Source organism: Mobula birostris, chromosome 18 (assembly GCF_030028105.1).
Source record: "Mobula birostris isolate sMobBir1 chromosome 18, sMobBir1.hap1, whole genome shotgun sequence".
Lineage (NCBI taxonomy): Eukaryota > Metazoa > Chordata > Chondrichthyes > Myliobatiformes > Myliobatidae > Mobula > Mobula birostris.
Genome location: NC_092387.1, coordinates 38,508,177 through 38,527,398, shown reverse-complemented (window position 1 = coordinate 38,527,398; position 19,222 = coordinate 38,508,177). Strand labels below are relative to the sequence as shown.

The 19,222-nt window shown below is 40.0% G+C and overlaps 1 protein-coding gene across 6 annotated transcripts in view; it reads right to left on the bottom strand.

The window, feature by feature from the left end:
* Positions 1 to 19,222, bottom strand: part of LOC140212067 (AP2-associated protein kinase 1-like) — a 178,983-nt gene that overhangs the window by 88,405 nt on the left and 71,356 nt on the right. For all 6 annotated transcript variants that reach the window (XR_011889639.1, XR_011889638.1, XM_072282536.1 and 3 more), the window contains exons 4-8: positions 14,056 to 14,198; positions 13,851 to 13,972; positions 5,452 to 5,533; positions 5,198 to 5,330; positions 5,004 to 5,107 (exon numbers count right to left, since the gene is read on the bottom strand). Coding sequence is in view for 4 of the 6 variants with exons in the window: in XM_072282536.1 (XP_072138637.1) it covers positions 5,004 to 5,107; positions 5,198 to 5,330; positions 5,452 to 5,533; positions 13,851 to 13,972; positions 14,056 to 14,198 (584 nt within the window). In the remaining 2 variants the exon portion in view is untranslated. The remainder of the gene's footprint in view (positions 1 to 5,003; positions 5,108 to 5,197; positions 5,331 to 5,451; positions 5,534 to 13,850; positions 13,973 to 14,055; positions 14,199 to 19,222) is intronic.

The window sequence follows — 19,222 nt, the reverse complement described above, 5'->3', positions numbered from 1 at the left end:
CAGCACACTGGAGGAACTCAGCAGGTCGGGCAGCATCCGTGGAAAAGATCAGTTGACGTTTCGGGCCGGAACCCTTGGTCCTGACGAAGGGTTCCGGCCCGAAATGTCAATCGATCTTTTCCACGGATGCTGCCCGACCTGCTGAGTTCCTCCAGCGTGTTGTGAGTGTTGCTTTGACCCCAGCATCTGCAGATTATTTTGTGTTTATGTTATTGTCGCCGTTTTTTTGCGAGGGAGGGGGTTTGGGGTTTGCAAGTTTTGTTTCTTTTTCGTGCTGACTTTTCTTTCAACAATTTCCATTGTTTTTCTGTACATGACCATCTGGAGAAGTCAAATATCAGAGTTGCGTTGTACATGCATACTTTCGACAATAAAGTGAACCTTTGAACCAGTATGTCTTTGGACTGTGGGTGGAAACTGGAGCACCCAGAGGAAATCCAAATGGTCATGAGGAAAACAGACCACTCCTTACAGGCAACAGCAGATGTTGAACCTACGTGGCCTGCACTATAAAGCATTGTGCTAACCACCATGCTACTGTGCCACTCCTATTATCGTTCACAGTCATTACATACATAAGAACTAATCATTTTGGAATCCTTATCACTGCAAATTCTAATTTTGGGATTCCTTATGATACTTTTAATTGAGCCAAATTCAGTAACCCGTCTATTATTATTACTTAAAGTACAGAGATAGAGTGAAAAGGTTTTGTTTGCATGCCATCCAGATAGATCATTCCATACATTAATACATCAAATTGGTACAAAAGGAAAGAAAGAACAGAAAGCAGTTACAGAGAAAGTGCAAGGTAACACACACAAAATGCCAAGAAACTCAGCAAATTTCCTTGCTGGGAACTCAGTGAGCCCATGCTGAGCTCAATTTCATCAACTTTGCTTCTAACTTCCACCCTACCTTCTGTCCATCTCTGGTACCTCTCTTCCCTTTTTGGATCTTTCTCTCTCTCTCTTTGGAGGAAGACTATCTACTGACATCTTTTACAAACCTACTGACTCTCGTTATTTTGGCTATACCTCTTCCTACCCTGTCACTTGTAAGAATGCTATTCCCTTCTTTCTCTGCCACATCTGCTCTCAAGATGAGGCTTTCTAGAATGGAAAGCCTACAACAGATGTCATCTGTTGTGTATTTAATATTTCAATAATGAGTAATCGTGTGTGTGCACGCGCGCGTATGTGTGCGTGTGTGTGTGTGTATGTGTATATATATATATATATATATATATATAGTTTAATTAAGCATTCTTGTTTAAATAATTACAAATTATATGCAAAAATACATTAATTGTATGACATCACGCTATGTGATACATGCGCACCTTGCTGAAAAGTAAAAGACCAAGTTAGACCCGTATTTCAGACCCCCTACATCTTCCTTTGAAATTGTTTAATGTTTCGAAGTTATAAAACATAAAATTGATGACAAGATATTTTTAAAACGAACCCGACACGGCTATTGACCCGTTACAATGCAGCGAGATATCCGAAATAAAACACAGAAGGAAATGGCAAGTAAAAGCACAGTCCAGCACATGCAGTGAGATTGTCGAGTTACAAAAAGCACGTGTTTTTTTTGGGAAGGTAAGACACAATCGAGTGTTTTTTTTAAAAAAAGGCCATAAATGTAACAATTCAGGGTTCATAAAGAGTGAGTACCAGACTGGGTGATAATAATCATTAAAAAAAAATATCAGAAATGACTGGCTACATTGTAAAGATTGACGAGTTTGATTACACAACAAGTAATTGGCTCATGTATACTGAACTATTGGAATAGTATTTTGAAAGGAATGAAACAGCCAGTGAGAAGAGAGTGCCAATTTTGCTAAGTGCATTAGCTTTAACGGTATAGTTTGCTTTGAAGTTTGACTGCTCCAACCAAAACATCAGAAATTAGCTTTGCTACTATCGTCAAATTGATGCAGGAACCAAAGCCATTGTAGATTGCAGAATGCTTCAGTTTCATGAGTGGATTCAAAAAAACGGGGGGGGGGGGGGGTCCATTTCAGTGTATGTAGCTGAAGTAAAGATGTCTGAGCATTGACAGTATGAAAATTGGCTTAATGACACACTGAGAGATTGTTTAATTTATGGAATCTTAAAAGAAAGGATTCAAAAATGGCATCTAACTGAAGCACAGCTTACATTCAAATGAGCAGTGGAAATCGCTGTTTCAATGAAAACAACAGAGACGCAATTGAGTTCCAGTCATGAATGAAAGTGAGCATGAATAAAATTGTAGCGTCTAAAGAGAAACCAGTCTGGCCAATCAAATTCTGTTACCATTGTGGCAGGACCTCATGTACACCAAATAAATGCAGATTTAAAGGTGAAACTTACAGAAAATGCAACAAGGTAAGACACAAAGAGAATGTCAGGCAGACAGAAATAAATGAACTGCTAAGGGAAGGGAGAAAGCTAAAATGTCAAGTTGTAGTTTCAAAAAGAGCTGTTGATAAAATGATGAGACTAACAGAGAATTGTGTAGCCTTGAAATTTGTGTGAAAATTAACCATAGACATGCATTGTGGTTTATCCCAGAAGTGAACGGGAAAATTCATTAAAATAGAATTGGACACTGGTCCAACTGGTTTGTCATTCCACAAAATGAGTTTGAATGGCATTTCAAAGATGCCAAACTGAAGCCTACAGATATCCAAGAATTTATGCTACAGAAAAGATACAGTAACTCCTGTGGGAATGACATCTGTAAACAACAAACAAGCCATAATTGAGCTTGTATGTGATAACATCAGAAGAATGAGCATTATGGGGCATGATTGGCTGAGATAACTCCAACTTTGATTGGAGATCCATCCTCCAATTGCATGCCACATCCCCTGCAATTAAACTAACCGAAAGCAAATTAAGAAAGGTACTAGATGATACCATAAGTGTCCCCATGCTGAACACCATGAACCATTGCACAGAGAACAGGTGTTAGTGCCAACCTCTGTGCCTCTGGTTGGAAAGCATATTGGACCAATAAAGGACCATGCTGCTCAGAGGAATCATGAAAGTAATAAAAAGCCGCAGTCCAGCTACAGCAGTTTTTGTAGGCAACATATCTGAGAAAGCTTCTGATATGTTCATTAGGCAGTTACTTGCAAAATGTGGTTTGGTTTTAAGCTGTAAGAGATTTCAACAAGCCTCTGGAAAGTTGCGGGCATTCAGCTTTTCTAAGTATAAAGAACCAGAATCTATTCTGTGTGCATTAAGATTACTGCATGAACTTTAAGTGGGAGACAAAAAGCTGCTTGTAAGAGTAAATGCAAAAACCAAAGCCCAGCTGGATAAATGGAAGGCGGTAAAGAAAGGAGTCAATGGAGATACAAAAACAAGAGGATTTGTCAGATGATGTTATGGATGCAGAAAACAAGAAGAGAGATCAGATCATAAAGAGAGCAATAGAAGGATTAATAAGAGAATACTCCAGTGAATCAAATGTACCTTCCCAACATCAAGATGCACAAACTAAAAGAAATGATAAGAGGGAAAAGACAGAAAGAATGTTAACAAGAATGAGAAAGGTATGAAGGAGAGAAGGAACATGAGAAAGAAAAAGAAAGGGATTGAAGTAGATCCAAAGAGAGAAAAGACGAGGAAAGGCATCCAGAGCTGTCAGGACCATTTACTGCAGTCTCAGAATGAACTCCTACAACCACCATGGAGGAGGCCCCAGGACCTGAGATTGTTTCACAGCCACAAGCCTCAGTTATCCCTCAAGAATAAGAAAGCCTCCTCAGTGATTAAATCTTTAAGCCTGAATGGGACAATTTAAAATTTACTATGCTGTGTATGGCTGTACATAGCAGTTGTATTATATAATATACAGTTAATATAGTTGAGATGCATTCTCTATTGATTGGAGTTTATAGCTCTAAGCAGGGAGGAGTATTGTGAGGGAACACCACCTGTGAGTCAGTCGAGATCACCTATTGTAACCGGTGCAGCCTCTTCTACATCAATGAAACCTGATCGCAATTTCTCTGTCTGCCACAAAAGGCAGGATCACCCAGTAGCTCCCATTTCAGTTTGACTTCCCATTCCCATTCTAACATCTCTGTCCATGTCTGTTCCACTCTGCATTCCAGTTATCCTTTCACCTATTCTCACCTGCCCATCTCCTCCCTCTGGTTCCCCTTCTCTTTCTTCTTCTTCTACAGTACACTGTCCACTCCTATTAGATTTCTTCTTCTTCAGACCATCTTCCACTATCACCTTCCAGTTTCTACTTCATCCCTTCACCCCCACCACCTACCCACCTTCCCCTTCACCTGGTCTCACCCATCAGCTGCCAGCTCATACTCATCTCCCTTTCTCCAACTTCTTATTCTAGCTTGTTCTCTTCAATTTCAGGCTTGAAGTAGGGTTTTGTCCCAAAGCATTGACTGTTTATTCCCTTCCACAGATGCTGCCTGAGTTGCAGAGTTCCTCCAGTATTTTGCGTGCCTTCCTCGAGATTTTAGGATCTGCAGAATCTCTTGCGTTTAAGACAAGTCCAATGATCAAGACAAGATAAAATTAACTGCAATTTCACAATTTATCATACATCAAAGTCCATTCAAGGTTCTTAAAAAGCGGGATAGAAGTGGTGTTTGAGTCTGGTGGTACATAAGCCATTCCAATCGTCAAATTCAATGACATTACAAAAATTGCTAGTTAATATGAGATATAATAGTGACATCAAACCTTATCATGTACCAGTGCTCTAATGGGAATCTATTTAGCACAGCAATGGATCTGCCAAAATGGTATGGTTATTTCAGCTTCACAAAAATACCAAGTGCATGTAACTAAATCTCAAGAATCCAAAACCTAATTTGAACACTATTTGCATTAATATTAAAAGTTTTACATCTGTAAAACTTTTACATCTGCATTCATCACTTTGCATCACTTGCTCAAGGTAGTCAAAAATGGGCTCCATACAGAATTGTTTTGAAGCTGGTAATGAACTCAACAACAAAACATACTTACATTGACATTCTTAACAGGACACACTTTCTTTGCCAGCTTAAATGCAAAGAAAGAAACCTGATAAATATCAGGTCTTTTGTCAGGGTCAGCCTCAAGCATGTATCCTACAAAAACAAGGTTTAACATTTATGTAAATAAAGAAAACACAAATAACTAATCTGAAAACTTAAAATTCACAAAACTTGTCTACTTACGTATTAAACTGTGTATTTCATCAGAGTACCTAGAATTATCTGGAATTGTAAAACTTCCATCACAAATGGCTACTTGGCTTTCTCCAAATGGTAAAGTGAAGAAGCAAAGTTTGTAAAGTAAACATCCAAGTGCCTAAAGATATTACAGGAAAGTAAAATAAATGTCAAATAATCAAGCTAAAGATCAAAGAGCATTAAGGAAAACATATAGTCCTCTTGTCTCTATGGTTAGAAACAGATCAACTCTCACGTACCCATACGTCAGCTTTAGTTGTAATAGACTTTCCACTGTAAAGGTTAACCATTTCTGGTGCTCTGTATGACAGTGTTGTGTATCTGAAAATTAAGAGCAGGAAATTCGTTATGCAATGTGAAGATAGCCTATGAAAATGACTCATTTTATTATATTTGTATGGCTTTGCAATACATCAGCTTGTACATACATTTAAAATTTAATTAAAACCTGCACTTAAATAATAACTTTAATGTCTCAGGACACTCCATAGTAATTAAGCCAAGTTTCAGACCAAGGAATTCAAGTGCCTTCCAATCAAAGAATATATTTGAAGCGGATTTTTTTTAACAGCCAAGGGAAACAGAGATGTTCAGAGACTCAGTATTTGCATAGTGCCATAAAAATTAGTGATAGACAAGAGGCCAGAAACCTTGGAAGACTATGCCAATGAGGAACTACAGGACTTTGTGTTCATAGGATTAAGGCAGCAGTGTACAATGAAGTCAAGTTAGTTAGAGTCAGAATTATCAAAACAAACAGATTTTTTGGTCTGAGTCCACCTATCAAGCTTCATTTATACTAATCCTACAAAATCTTGCAATTACCTAGGAAAGTGCCATATGATGGAAAGTGGATATAGGAGTGGACAAGCAGAGGAGTCACTAAAGGAGTGACCCTTTTGAAATTCTCGAAGGGGCGCGGGAGAAGATTGGTGTCCAGTACAGAAGATCTGTTAGAGCTACCATGAATTGTGAAGGATGACCTGTTGAATGCAGCTTCTGACTTGTAATGCGAACACCAGCAGCACTCTGTGCACTGTCCAGAAGGGGACAAGAGCGGAGGTGGGGGTAATGCAGGAATTGTGGTCACAGGCTATGCCCATGGTGGTCAGGGGTGAGCCATACTAATGAACCAGATTGGGTTAGGGAGCTTAAGGTAAAGGCACCCTTAGGAGATAGTCATCACGGTATAAAAGAATTCACACTGCAGTTTGAGAGGGAGAAGCTAAAGTCAGATGTATCAGTATTACAATGGAATAAAGGAAATAAAGGTATGAGAAAGGAGCTGGCCAAAGTTGATTGGAAGGGGACACTAGCAGGGAAGATGGCCGACCAGCAAAGGCTGGTGTTTATGGGGGAAATTTGGAAGGTGCAGGAAAGATACAATCCAGAGATGAAGAAGTGTTCTAAAGGAAGGATGACACAACCATGGCTGACAAGGGAACTCAAGGACAGCATAAAAGCAAATGAGAGGGCATAACAAAAAATGGAAGGGAGATAGAGAATTAGGAAGCTTTTAAAAACCAAAAGAAGGCAACTGAAAATCCATACAGGGAGAAAAGATGAAATACAAAGAAGATACCAAAAGTTTTTACAGATATATGAAGAGTAAAAGAGAGGTGATAATGGATATCAGACCGCTGGAAAATGACACTGGACAGGTAGTAATGGGGGACAAAGAAATGGCAGACGAACTCAATAAGTACTTTGCGTCAGTCTTCACTGTGAAACACACTAGCAGTATGACAGAAATTCGAGAGTGTCAGGGGCAGATGGACTACACCCCAGAATTCTGAAAGAGGTAGCTGAAGAGATCGTGGAGGTGTAAGTAATGATCTTTCAAGAATCACTGGATTCTGGCATGGTTCCAGAGGACTGGAAAATTGTGAATGTCACTCCACTCTTCAAGGAGGGATGGAGGAAGAAAGGAAATTATAGGCCAGTTAGCCTGACCTCAGGGGAAGAAGTCGAGAGTCCATTATTAAGAATGAAATTTTAGAATACTAGGGTAAACATGATAAAATAGGCCAAAGCCAGCATGGTTTTTTCAAGGATAAATCTTGTATAACAAATCTGTTTCAATTCTTTAAGGAAATAACAAGCAGGATAGGCAAAAGAGAGTCAGCAGATGTTGTTTACTTGGATTCTCAGAAGGCCACTGTCAAAGTAATGCACATGAGGCTGCTTAACAAGAGCCCACAGTATTATAGGAAAGATACTAGCATGGATAGAAGACTGGCTGACTGGAAGGAGGCAAAGTGTCAGAATAAAAGAGGCCTATTCTGGTTGGCTGCGGGTGACAAGTGGTGTTCCACAGGGGTCAGTATTGGGACCGTTTCTTTTCACATTATATGTCAATAATTTTGATAACAGAATTGAAGGCTGTGTGGCCAAAGAGAGGCAATGGGGCAGGGAATATTGAGGAAGCAGTGTCTGCAGAAGGACTTGGACAGATTGGAGGAATGGGCAAGGAAGTGACAGATGGAACCTTGTGTAGGAAAGTCTATGGTCATGCACTTTGGTAGAAGGAATAAAGGTACAGACTATTTTCTAAATGAAGAGAAAATTCAAAAATCAGAAGTGCAAAGGGACTTGAAAGTCCTCATGCAAGATTCCCTCAAGGTTAACTTGCAGGTTGTGTCAGTGGTAAGGCAAATGCAATGTTAGCATTCATTTCAAGAGAACTAGAATATGCAGTGCCTATTAAAAAGTATTCAACTCCCCCCTGAAAGCTTTCATGATTTATTGTTTTACAACATTGAATCTCAGTAGGTTTAATTTGGCTTTTTTGACACCAATCAACAGAAAAGACTCTTCCGTGTCAAAATGAAAATAAATTTCTAAAAATTGGTCTAAATTTATTACAATTATTAAACACAAAATAATTCATTTCATAATTATTCACCTCCTTCAAGTCAGTACTTAATAGATACACCTTTGGTAACAATTATAGCCTTGAGTCTGTGTGGATTAGGTCTCCATCAGCTTTGCCCATCTGGAAACTGCAATTATTCTCCATTCTTCTTTACAAAACTGCTCAAACTCTGCAGGGGGATCATGAGTGAACAGCCCTTTTCAATCCGGCCACAAATTCTCAATTGGATTGAGGTCTGGACTCTGACCTGGTCACTCCAGAACATTAGCTTTGTTGTCTTAAGCGATTCCTGTGTAGCTTTGGCTTTATGCTTGGGGTCATTGTCTTGCTGGAATACAAATCTTCTCCCAAGTCACAGTTCTCTTGCAGACGGCATCAGGTTTTCTTCCAGGATTTCCCTGTATTTTGCTGCATTCATTTTACCCTTTACCTTCACAAGCCTTCCAGGGCCTGCTATAGTGGAGCATCCCCACAGCATGATGCACCCACCGCCACACTTCACAGTAGCGATGGTGTGTTTTTGATGTGCAGTGTTGGGCTTACACCAAACATAGCATTTAGTCTGATGGCCAAGAAGCTCAATTTTGGTTTCATCACACCGTAGAACCTTCTTCCAGCTGACTTCAGAGTCTCCCACAAACTCTAGCCAAGATTTCATGTGAGTTTTTTTCCCGAAGTGTCTTTCTCTTTGCCACTCTCCCATAAAGCTGCAACTGGTGAAGCATCCGGGCTACAATTGTTGTTTGCACAGTCTCTCCCCTCTCAGCCACTGAAGCTTGTAACTCCTCCAGAGTTGTCATCGGTCTCTTGGTGGCCTCCCTCACTAGATCCCTTCTTGCACGGTTACCCAGTTTTTGAGGATGGCCTGCTCTAGGCAGATTTACAGCTGTGCCCTATTCTTTCCATTTCTTGATGATTGAATTAACTGTACTTCATGGGATATTCAGTGACTTGGAAATTTTCTTGCATCTATCTCCAGACTTGTGCTTTTCAATAACCTTTTTACAGAGTTGCTTGGAGTGTTCTTTTGTCTCCATGGTGTAATTTTTGCCAGGACACTTACTCACCAACAGTTGGATCTTCCAGATGTAGGTGTATTTTTACTTCAATCCATTGAAACACCTTGACTGCACACAAATCTCCATTTAACTAATTATGTGACTTCCAAAAACAATTGGCTGCACCAGTGATGATTTGGTGTGTCATATCAGAGGGGGTGAATACTTACGTAAATATTTTGTGTTTTATATTTGTAATTAATTTTGTAGAGACCCATTTTCATTTTGACACAAAAATGTCTTTTTCTGTTGATCAGTGTCAAAAAAAAAGCTAAAATGCTGACTCCCATTCAGCCATTCAGTATTGTAAAACAATAAAACATGAAAACCTCTGGGGGGGGGGGGTGGAGAATGGGGAGGAGGGGGATAATAAATCAGCCATGATGGAATAGCAGAACGGACTCAATGGGCCGGTCTAATTTTGCTCCTTTGTCTTTATGGTCTTTTGATCCTTTTTATTCTTCTTTCAACCTCTAGCATTCATCTATACACCAAGGACAAATTAAAGTAGCCAATTAATCAAACAATCCTCTTATGTTTGGAATGTGGAAGGAAACCAGACCAACTGAAGGAAACCCATGCAGTCTAAAGAATAATGTGTAAACGCCACAGACAGCACCTGAGGTGGAGCTGTAAGGCAGCAGATCAATCTGCTGTACTACTGTACTGCCTAGTTTCTCTGGAGACAAACTGCTGACTGACATCTTTCATAAGCCTACCAATTCCCAGTTATCTTGACTATACCTCTTCCTGCCCTGTCTCCTGTAAAAATGCTATACCCTTTTCTAAGTTGTTTCGATTCCGCATCCGTTCCCAAGGTGTAGCTTTCCTTTCTAGGACATCAGACGTGGCCTCCTTCTTCAAAGAATGGAATTTCACTTCCTTCACCACTGATGCTGCCCTCACCTGACGCCTAATTCCCAAACATCCATGCTCACCCTATCTTCCTGCCACTTTAATTGTGATAAGAATTCCTCTCGAACTTACCTGCCACCCCATGAGCCTCAGCATCCAGCACATCATTCTCTGCAACTTCTGCCATCTCTAAAGAGATTTTTCAACCAAACATATCTTTACCTCACCCACCTTCTGTTTTCTGCAGAATCTCCATTCGACCATTCAACTCTCCTCACTAATCTCCCTCATGACATTCACCTCCTCTATTCAGGGCCCCAAGCATTCCTTCCAGATGAGATAGCACTTTACCCATGAATCTGCTGGGGTCATCTATTGTGTCCAGTGCTCCCAATGCGGCCTCCTCTACACTGGTGAAACCCATCATCACCTGGGGGACAACTTCATCCAGCATCTCCGCTCCATCCACCAAAAGCAGAACATCCCGGTGACCAAAGATTTTATTTGCGATTATCATTCAGACATGTCAATCCGTTATCTCCTCTTGTGCCATGAGGAGCAACACCTAATATTCCGTCTAGGTAGCCTCCAACCTGATGGGATGAATATAGATTTCTCTTCCTGGTAAAAAAAAAAAAAAAAAAATCTCTCTCCCTACCTTCTTCTTCTAGTCCCCACTCTGGCCTCTTACCTCTTCACACCTGCCTATCACCTTCCCTGGGTCTTCTCCTCCTTCTCTTTCTTCCATGGTCCACTCTCCTCTCCTATGAGATTCCTTCCTTTGCAGCCCTTTACCTTTCCTACCCAGCTGGCTTCCCCTCCCCCCCCACCTTTTTATTCTAGCATCTTCCCCCTTCCTTTCCAGTCCTAAAGAAGGGTCTTAGCCCAAAACATCAACTGTTTATTCATTTCCAAAGAGGCTACCTGATCTGAGTACCTCCAGCATTTTGTGTTTATTGATTGCCAAGCTGTTGCAAGCCATGGACAAGGGCTTCCAAAGCAAATAAGGAAAGCAGAAACAAAGTGGTAATATTATAGAAGAAGAAGTAGATCCTGGAGAGGACTGTGTACTTGGAAACTCAGCCCATGATTTAAACAGAACAGGACGTTTACAAGTGGATTGTATCACCCCTAATGGCTTCGGCAAGAGATGGAAACAGTGGCTGGGAATCAGTTTTTAAAACAAGATCCAAAGACAACTATTTAAAGAAATGTTCTGTTTCTCCAATAGAGGACATCAGACACCATCTAGTATTTGACATTTCAACCCTGGGAAAGAGACTATCTACCCAATCTATGCCTCTCATAACTTTATACATTTCTATCAAGGCACCTCTCACTCTGAAGCACTTCAGAGAAAACGTCCAAACCTGACCAAACTCCCCTTATGGCTAATACTCTCTAAGCAAGGTAATGTTACTATTGAACGTCTTCGGCACCCTCTCTAAAGCCTCCACATATACCCTTTAATGGAGAACATAGTGTACACAATACTCTAAATGTCATCCAAGCAGTTCTATATAGCAGCAACAAGATTTCCCCACTTTTATTCTCAATGATCCGAGTGATGAAAGCAAATACGCGATACATCTTCTTTACTGCCGTATCTACATTTGCTGCTTCTTTCAGGGACTTACACCCCAATGTCCCTCTGTACATTCATGCCTCCAAAGGTCCTGCAAGCAGAACATACAATTGTTCAAAGGGACAGACCCAATAAAGTAATCAGCTAACATGAGGGCCAGGAAAGAAAGTTAAATGGTTAACAGTTTTGTGGCCAAGTGATTAAAAAAAAAATAGGTGGAGGAGCGGACAGTGTTGAGGAAACAGAGAGCCTGCAGAGAGACCTAGGTAGTTTAGGGGAATGGGCAAAGAGGTGGTAAATGAAATACAATGTTAGAAAGTGTATGGTCATGTACTTTGGTGGAAGAAATAAATGAGGAGACTATTATTTAGATGGGGAGAGATTCAAAATGCAGAGATGCAAAGGGTCTTGTGAGTCCTTGTGCAAGATACCCTAAAGGTTAACCTTCAGGCTGAGTTGATGGTGAAGGTGGCGAATGCAATGTTGGCATTCATTTCTAAAGGTATAGAATGTAAGAGCAGGGATGTGATGTTGAGGCTCTATAAGGCACTCGTGAGACCACACTTTATAAAAAGATTGAAAAGGAAAAAGAAAGAGACCACACTTGGAGTATTGTGTGCAGTTTTGGGCTCCTTATTTTAGAAAGAATATACTGACATTGGAGAGGGTTCAGAGAAGATTCACAAGAATGATTCCAGGAATGAAAGGGTTACCATATTGGGCTGTATTCCTTGGAGTTCAGGAGAAGGGGGGGGGAGGGGATCTCATAGAAACATTCCAAATGTTAAAAGGCCTGAACAGATTAGATATGGCAAAGTTATTTCCCATGGTAGGGAAGTCTAGGAGAAGAGCGCACAATTTCAGGATTGAAAGATGTCCATTTAGAACAGAGATGTGGAGAAATTACTTTAGTCAGAGGGTGGTAAATCTGTGGAATTTGTTGCCACGAGAGTCTGTGGAGGCCAAGTCATTGGGTGTATTTAAGGCAGAGATAGATAGGTTCTTGATCAGCCAGGGCATCAAAGGGTATGGAGAGAAGGCAGGGGAGTGGGGATGACTGGAAGAATTGGATCAGCCCAAGATTGAATCGCGGAGCAGACTCGATGGCCGAATGGCCTACTTCTGCTCCTATATGTTATGGTCTTACAGAGAACACATCAAGACTCAAACACGATGATGATTTTGAAACAAGCATGAGAGGTGACAGGAGAGAAACCAGAGAAAAAGCCTGGAGGAATCCATGAGAAACTTTAGAGGTTGCACCAGGAAAAGAAATGGCAATTGATGTGAAGATCTAGCTCGACAACAAATTTGCCCATGAGTTCCTGGCACTTGTTGGAGTCAGGGGTGGAGAAACAAGTGGAAGTCTTGCATTTCCACCGCCTCTTTTGGATAACATTGGTGGCGTGGAGAGGGGAGACTTAGACCATGGGCAACTGCCGATCTTCCATACAACCTTGCCCAGGCCTGCGCCCTGGAAACCTTCCAAGTTTGAAACCCATGGTCTCACGAGACTAACAGATGCCTGTTTTCCTTCATTGTTGAAAAAAAATCCAAAATTGTTCCACAGCCAATTATAATAAGTTTAAAGAAAGTCAATGGTATAATGTACATAATCCAGCATCCAATTTGTGCACAGCAAGCTCTCACAAATAGCAATGCAATAATGATCTGGTTGGCAGTGGATGGTTTGAAAGGCAGTTCATGGCGAAGATAAGCAGTCCAGTTTACCTGGGATTTCAGGTCGATCCTGAGGTAGCGAATAGTTTTAGCAGACATAGATTGAGTAATGACTAATGCAAATCAGCAATATCTGGTGTTAAATGACTAAACCAGCTGTCCACCACATTCTAGTGTATCCCTTGAGCTTTGCAAGCTAAATATATTATGCTCATCACATAAATTTTCTCCAAAGCAAATGACAGAACATCTGCATTTTAATCGAAAAAGGGAACAACTAATTTGAAAAAGTACATATTAAACTTATTTAAGAATAATACTTAGCCACCAAAGTTCTTTGGTTTAAAATTAACAGATTTCTGAAATATTTACGGATGTACAGAAGAAATTAAAAATAAAACTCATGAAAATATCTGCACAGAGAGATTGTTTAGAAAAAGCTGTAAACTAGCATGCAGTTTAGAAGTCACAACTAGATCAGCAGCCGCCACCATAATTTCTTGCAAATTCTAATGCCATTTCAAATCTAAAGCTTTTTCACGCCAACAGATAGGATTTTAATTAAAACTTACTATTAAAACTTACTTTTTTATTTCCTCCTCAACTACATCAACCCTTTCAATCTGAGGACATATAAATTTGTTTGTAGCACTTCCAAAATCACAGAGGACATAGTTTCCACTATTGTGAAGTAAAAGGTTTTCAACCTAGCACAGAACAGAAAGTGGACTGAATACACAATTCATTCATGTGCGAGAAGTTTTGGCTTGATGCTTTGAGTAATTCTCACCTTAAGATCTCTATGAATGATTGCAGGTTTGCATTGATGTAGCCTGGCCACCGCTTCACAAGTGTCACAGAATATTTGCAGCACTTCCGCTTCACTGAAGCCAGAATGCAACCGTTGGTTCATCAAATTAACAACCTGACCACCTAGAGAACATACAAATCTGATGTTTTAAAACACTTTTGATTTATCCACTGAAATTCAACCATGAAAGTACAGTTCTCTACAGTCCAAGGGTTTTTGCACCTCAGCTTCAGACTATGTTGCCATTGCAAATTTCTAAAGTTTGTTTTAGGAGAGCTAAAATGTAACTTGAGACTCATCTTGTGCAAAAAAAAGAACAGTAAAAGAATTTCAGCACTACACCAGAAAAATGATAAGATGTTAAATATTGATGAAACTGATGGGCAGAAAATGATGAATTATTAATTATTCACTGGTTTCTTCAAAATATCCTGCACTAACCAAAATAATCTCTATAAATGTATGTGCTCCCAGATGAACAAATTATCCTAGCCTCGTTTAGATAGGACTAAATTCCTTCACGTAAATGTTATCCATTCCAGAGTCCTAGACATTGTATTGACAACATTTGTTAAACTCCAAAAAAAATCATGAAGAAATTATGCAGTATTGGAGACATTATTAAATTAGAAGCAAATATTGTAATATTTCTGAGGAAAGGAGATAAATATTGATACACAGCAGGAACAAGTATGCATTAGATTAACAAAGGTGTAAACAGCTGATAAAGTCAGAAAAGTGAACCTCTTTCATTGTCAACTGCTTTGTCACAGGATAGCAAAACAATGGCACATCTCAGCCCTAAAATGCTTAAATACGTATATAACCTAAAAAGCTAGCTAACAAAAATACCTGCAAATTTATTGTCAAACTTTCATGGGACTGTACGATTCCTCGCATTGGGATTTTGATAGCTTTTGGAATATATCACAACTGTTACCAGCTTTCGATTTCAGATTTATATGCTCTGACTGATATACTGGAATTTGAGTAACTTCAGATCATTATCCAGATCCCTGAATTACTAGTTCAATAATTACTTTACCACATTTAGTCTAATAAGGAATAGGTTTTAATATAGAAAGTACCAATATTAATAAACAATGATTGGAGTAAAGTAAAAGCTAGGGAACAAGATCCATAGATCACAGCTGGTTTCTAGTTTAAGATTACTTGGAAATTACTTGAAATAAAAATCACATTCACAGATAATATTAAACACCACAACAGTTGAGAAATAGCTATTTCAAAAAGATTTGATGTACCTGTTCAACTGATATATTAATGACAGATACAATTTAATAAAGATGAATGAATAATATAATGCACTAAACAATGGATGATAAATAGGTAAAAAATGAGACACAGCAGACCACAATCCAGACTATGTACTCTACAAATTGTTACATCATTGAATTAACAGCCAAATACTGTCCATTCAGTTGAAACAAATTGAACTGCAACATCCTTGCAAACAAATCTAATAATATAGTTGAATTTTGGTCATTGTCACAAAAGAAACTTTTAAGGCACAACAATGATACAAATATGCCACACAGTTTATCTTTCTGGCATAGAACATTACAGCACAGGAATAGACTCTTTGGCCCACAATGTTGTGCTGAACTATTACTCCAATAATACCTAATTAAAGTAATCTCTTCTGCCTTCACATGGCCCATATCCCTTCATTCCCTGCACATTCATGTACCTATCTAAGAACCTGTTAAATAATTGTACTATATTTATCCCTACCACCACCCCTGGCAGCGCATTCCAGATACCTACCACTCTGCGCAAAACAAAACCTTGCCCTGCATATTTCCTTTGAAATTAGACCCTTTCTCCTTAAATGCATGCCCTCTAGTATTAGGCTTTCAACCTTGGGGAAAGATACTGCCTCTATACTCTGTCAATGCCTCTTATAATCTTAAACTTCTATCAGGTTTCCTCTCAGCCTCCACTACTCCAGAGAAAACAACCCAAGTTTGACCCACCTCTCTTTACATACATGCCCTCTAATCCAGGCAGCATTCTAGTAAACCTCATCTGCACCCTCTCCAAAGCCTCAACACTTTTCCTAAAATGGGGAGACTAGAATTGAATTTAGTACTCCAGATATGGCCTGATCAGAGTTTTAAAAAGATGCAACATAACTTTCTGATTCTTAAACTCAATCCGTTCACTATTAAAGGTAAGCTTTCTTAACCATGCCATCAAACTGTGCAGCTATTTTCAGAAAGGTATTGACTTGGACCCCAAGACCCCCTTGTTCATCAACACTGTTAAAGAATCTTGATATTAACAGTTACTTCCTTTTACATTTGATCTCTCAAAGTGCAGTACCTCACATTGGCTGGATTAAACTCCATCTGACATTACTCCACCCATATCTGTAATTGATCTATATCCTATTGTGCCCTTGAACAATCCTCTACACAATGTACAACACCACCATTCTTCGTATCATCTGCAAACTTACTAAACCAGCAATTTATATTTTCATTCAAGTTACTTAAGATATCTATATATCACAAAAAGCAGAGATCCCAGTACAGATCACCGTGGAACACCACTAGTCAGAGACCTCCAGCGATAAGCCTCATCAATCACTACCCTTTGCCTTCTATTGGCAGGCCAGTTCTGAAACCAAATGGCCAAGTCACTGCATCTTAATCTTCTGAATGAGCTCTCTACGTATGCTGACTATTAATGTCCATGAGCAGGGTAGCATATCAAATACAAATAGTTGTAGAATACACCTTCTGGTGCTACTTGGACACATCTTCCGTGATGAACCTGGGGTCATAGAATACATATACATGTATATCATACAATCTATAGATTAAAGAGAAATAACAGATGGCAAAATTATACCAACATTTTTCCACAACATCCAAAACGAATGTGAAAATATGTGAACTATTTTAATTAGTACATTCTGAATTCTGAAATTTGAGGAATAAACATAAAATCACCACTGGATACTTTACCTATGCTTTGATATAGTACCATAAGCACAGGAGGGAGTACAGAACTGGACAATTTCTAGCAAGGTTAGTTGCAGAATGTGAGAACACTAGTGATAGACACAAGATTAACAAATATCATCTACCAACACCAGGAAATTAAACCGTTTAGTGTAATGGAGACAAAGCAGTAACAGAATTTTAAATAAACCAAAACATTTTCCAAGGGTCAATTCTAATAAGTGCCTAACCATGGAGGTAGTGATCACCCCAAAAGAGGGTCTGATGTTTGCACAGGCAGGCTATTCAAGGGTCATCTTCATCCTCATTCTACATTCAATGCAAATCCTTAAAGAATCAAAAATAAGAAAACTACCTTTTGTAGCATACACCAGCAGACAGCAATATGCGTTCTATTTTTTTGTACTAGCTTGAGACATTGCTCATTGGTGATGCAGTGTGGAAGTTTAAAAAGTCAGGAATTTTCAGCTTTCTTTTATTGGGCTGAAATCAGCATGGGGCCAATAAAAAGAAACGTGAAAACAGAGTGGCCATTGTTGGAGTGGACCAGTGTCAAAGTGGTCTGGCTCTGGTTCAACAAGCTTGGGCAAGAACAAGGGGAGGTTCTAAGTAAATAAGAAAGAAAGTTTCTAGTAAGCTTTTGATTTTTTTTCTCAGTTAGTACATAGCTAGCGCACTAAGACAGGATCCGAAGTAGTGGTACGTTCCTTGTGTGAAATGTGAATAATTTGGGAGATCTTCAGTCTTGCACTTGCACAAAGTGAAGCGAGCTACAGCCCCTTAGAGACTACGTTAAGACCATAAGACAAAGGAGCAGAAGTAGGCCATTCAGCCCATCGAGTCTGCTCCACCATTTTATCATGAGCTGATCCATTTTATCCTATTTAGTCCCACTGCCCCGCCTTCTCACCATAACCTTTGATGCCCTGGCTACTCAGATACCTATCAATCTCTGCCTTAAAGACACCCAATGACTTGGCCTCCACTGCTGCCCGTGGCAACAAATTCCATAGATTCACCACCCTCTGACTAAAAAAATTTCTTCGCATTTCTGTTCTGAAAGGGCGCCCTTCAATCCTGAAGTCATGCCCTCTCGTACTAGACTCCCCCATCATGGGAAACAACTTTGCCACATCCACTCTGTCCATGCCTTTTAACATTCGAAATGTTTCTATGAGGTCTCCCCTCATTCTTCTAAACTCCAAGGAATACAGTCCAAGAGCGGACAAACGTTCCTCATATGTTAACCCTCTCATTCCCAGAATCATTCTAGTGAATCTTCTCTGTACCCTCTCCAACGTCAGCACATCCTTTCTTAAGTAAGGAGACCAAAACTGCCCACAGTACTCCAAGTGAGGTCTCACCAGCGCCTTATAGAGCCTCAACATCACATCCCTGCTCCTATACTCATTCCTCTAGAAATGAATGCCAACATTGCATTCGCCTTCTTCACTGCCGACTCAACCTGGAGGTTAACTTTAAGGGAATCCTGTACAAGGACTCCCAAGTCCTGTTGCATCTCAGAACTTCGAATTCTTTCCCCATTTAAGGAACTGAAGCTGCAGCTGGAGCTGGATGACCTTCGGCTCAAACTTAAAAATGAGGTGGTGATAGATAGGAGCTACAGGGAAGTATTCACCCCTAAATTGCAGTAGGCAGGTACCTGAGTGTCTATCAGGAGAAGGAATAGGCAGCTAGTACAGAGTAACCCTGCGGCCATTCCCCTCGATAATAAGTGTCCCGCTTTGGATACTGTTGGGGGGGGGGGGGGGGCGTGGAATGACCTACCAGGGAAGCCACAGCAACCAGATCTCTGGCACTGAGTCCGTCTCTGTGGCTTAGAAGGGAAGGAGGAGAAGAGAAATGCAGTAGTGATAGAATATTCCATAATTAGAGGAGCAAAAGGCAGATCCTGTGGACATGAGAGCGATAGCTGGATGGTATTTTGTCTCCCAGGTGCCAGGGTCAGAGATGTTTCGGATCAGATCCATAGCATTCTAAAGGGGGAGGGTAAACAACTGTAAGCCATGGTACATATAGGGAAGAGATTCTGAAGAGACAATATAGGGAATTAGGTAGAAAGCTGAAAAGCAGGCCCTCCACAGTAGTAATGCAGGGTACTAAGGCATGTGGTACAGGCAGCAATTTCTGTATTG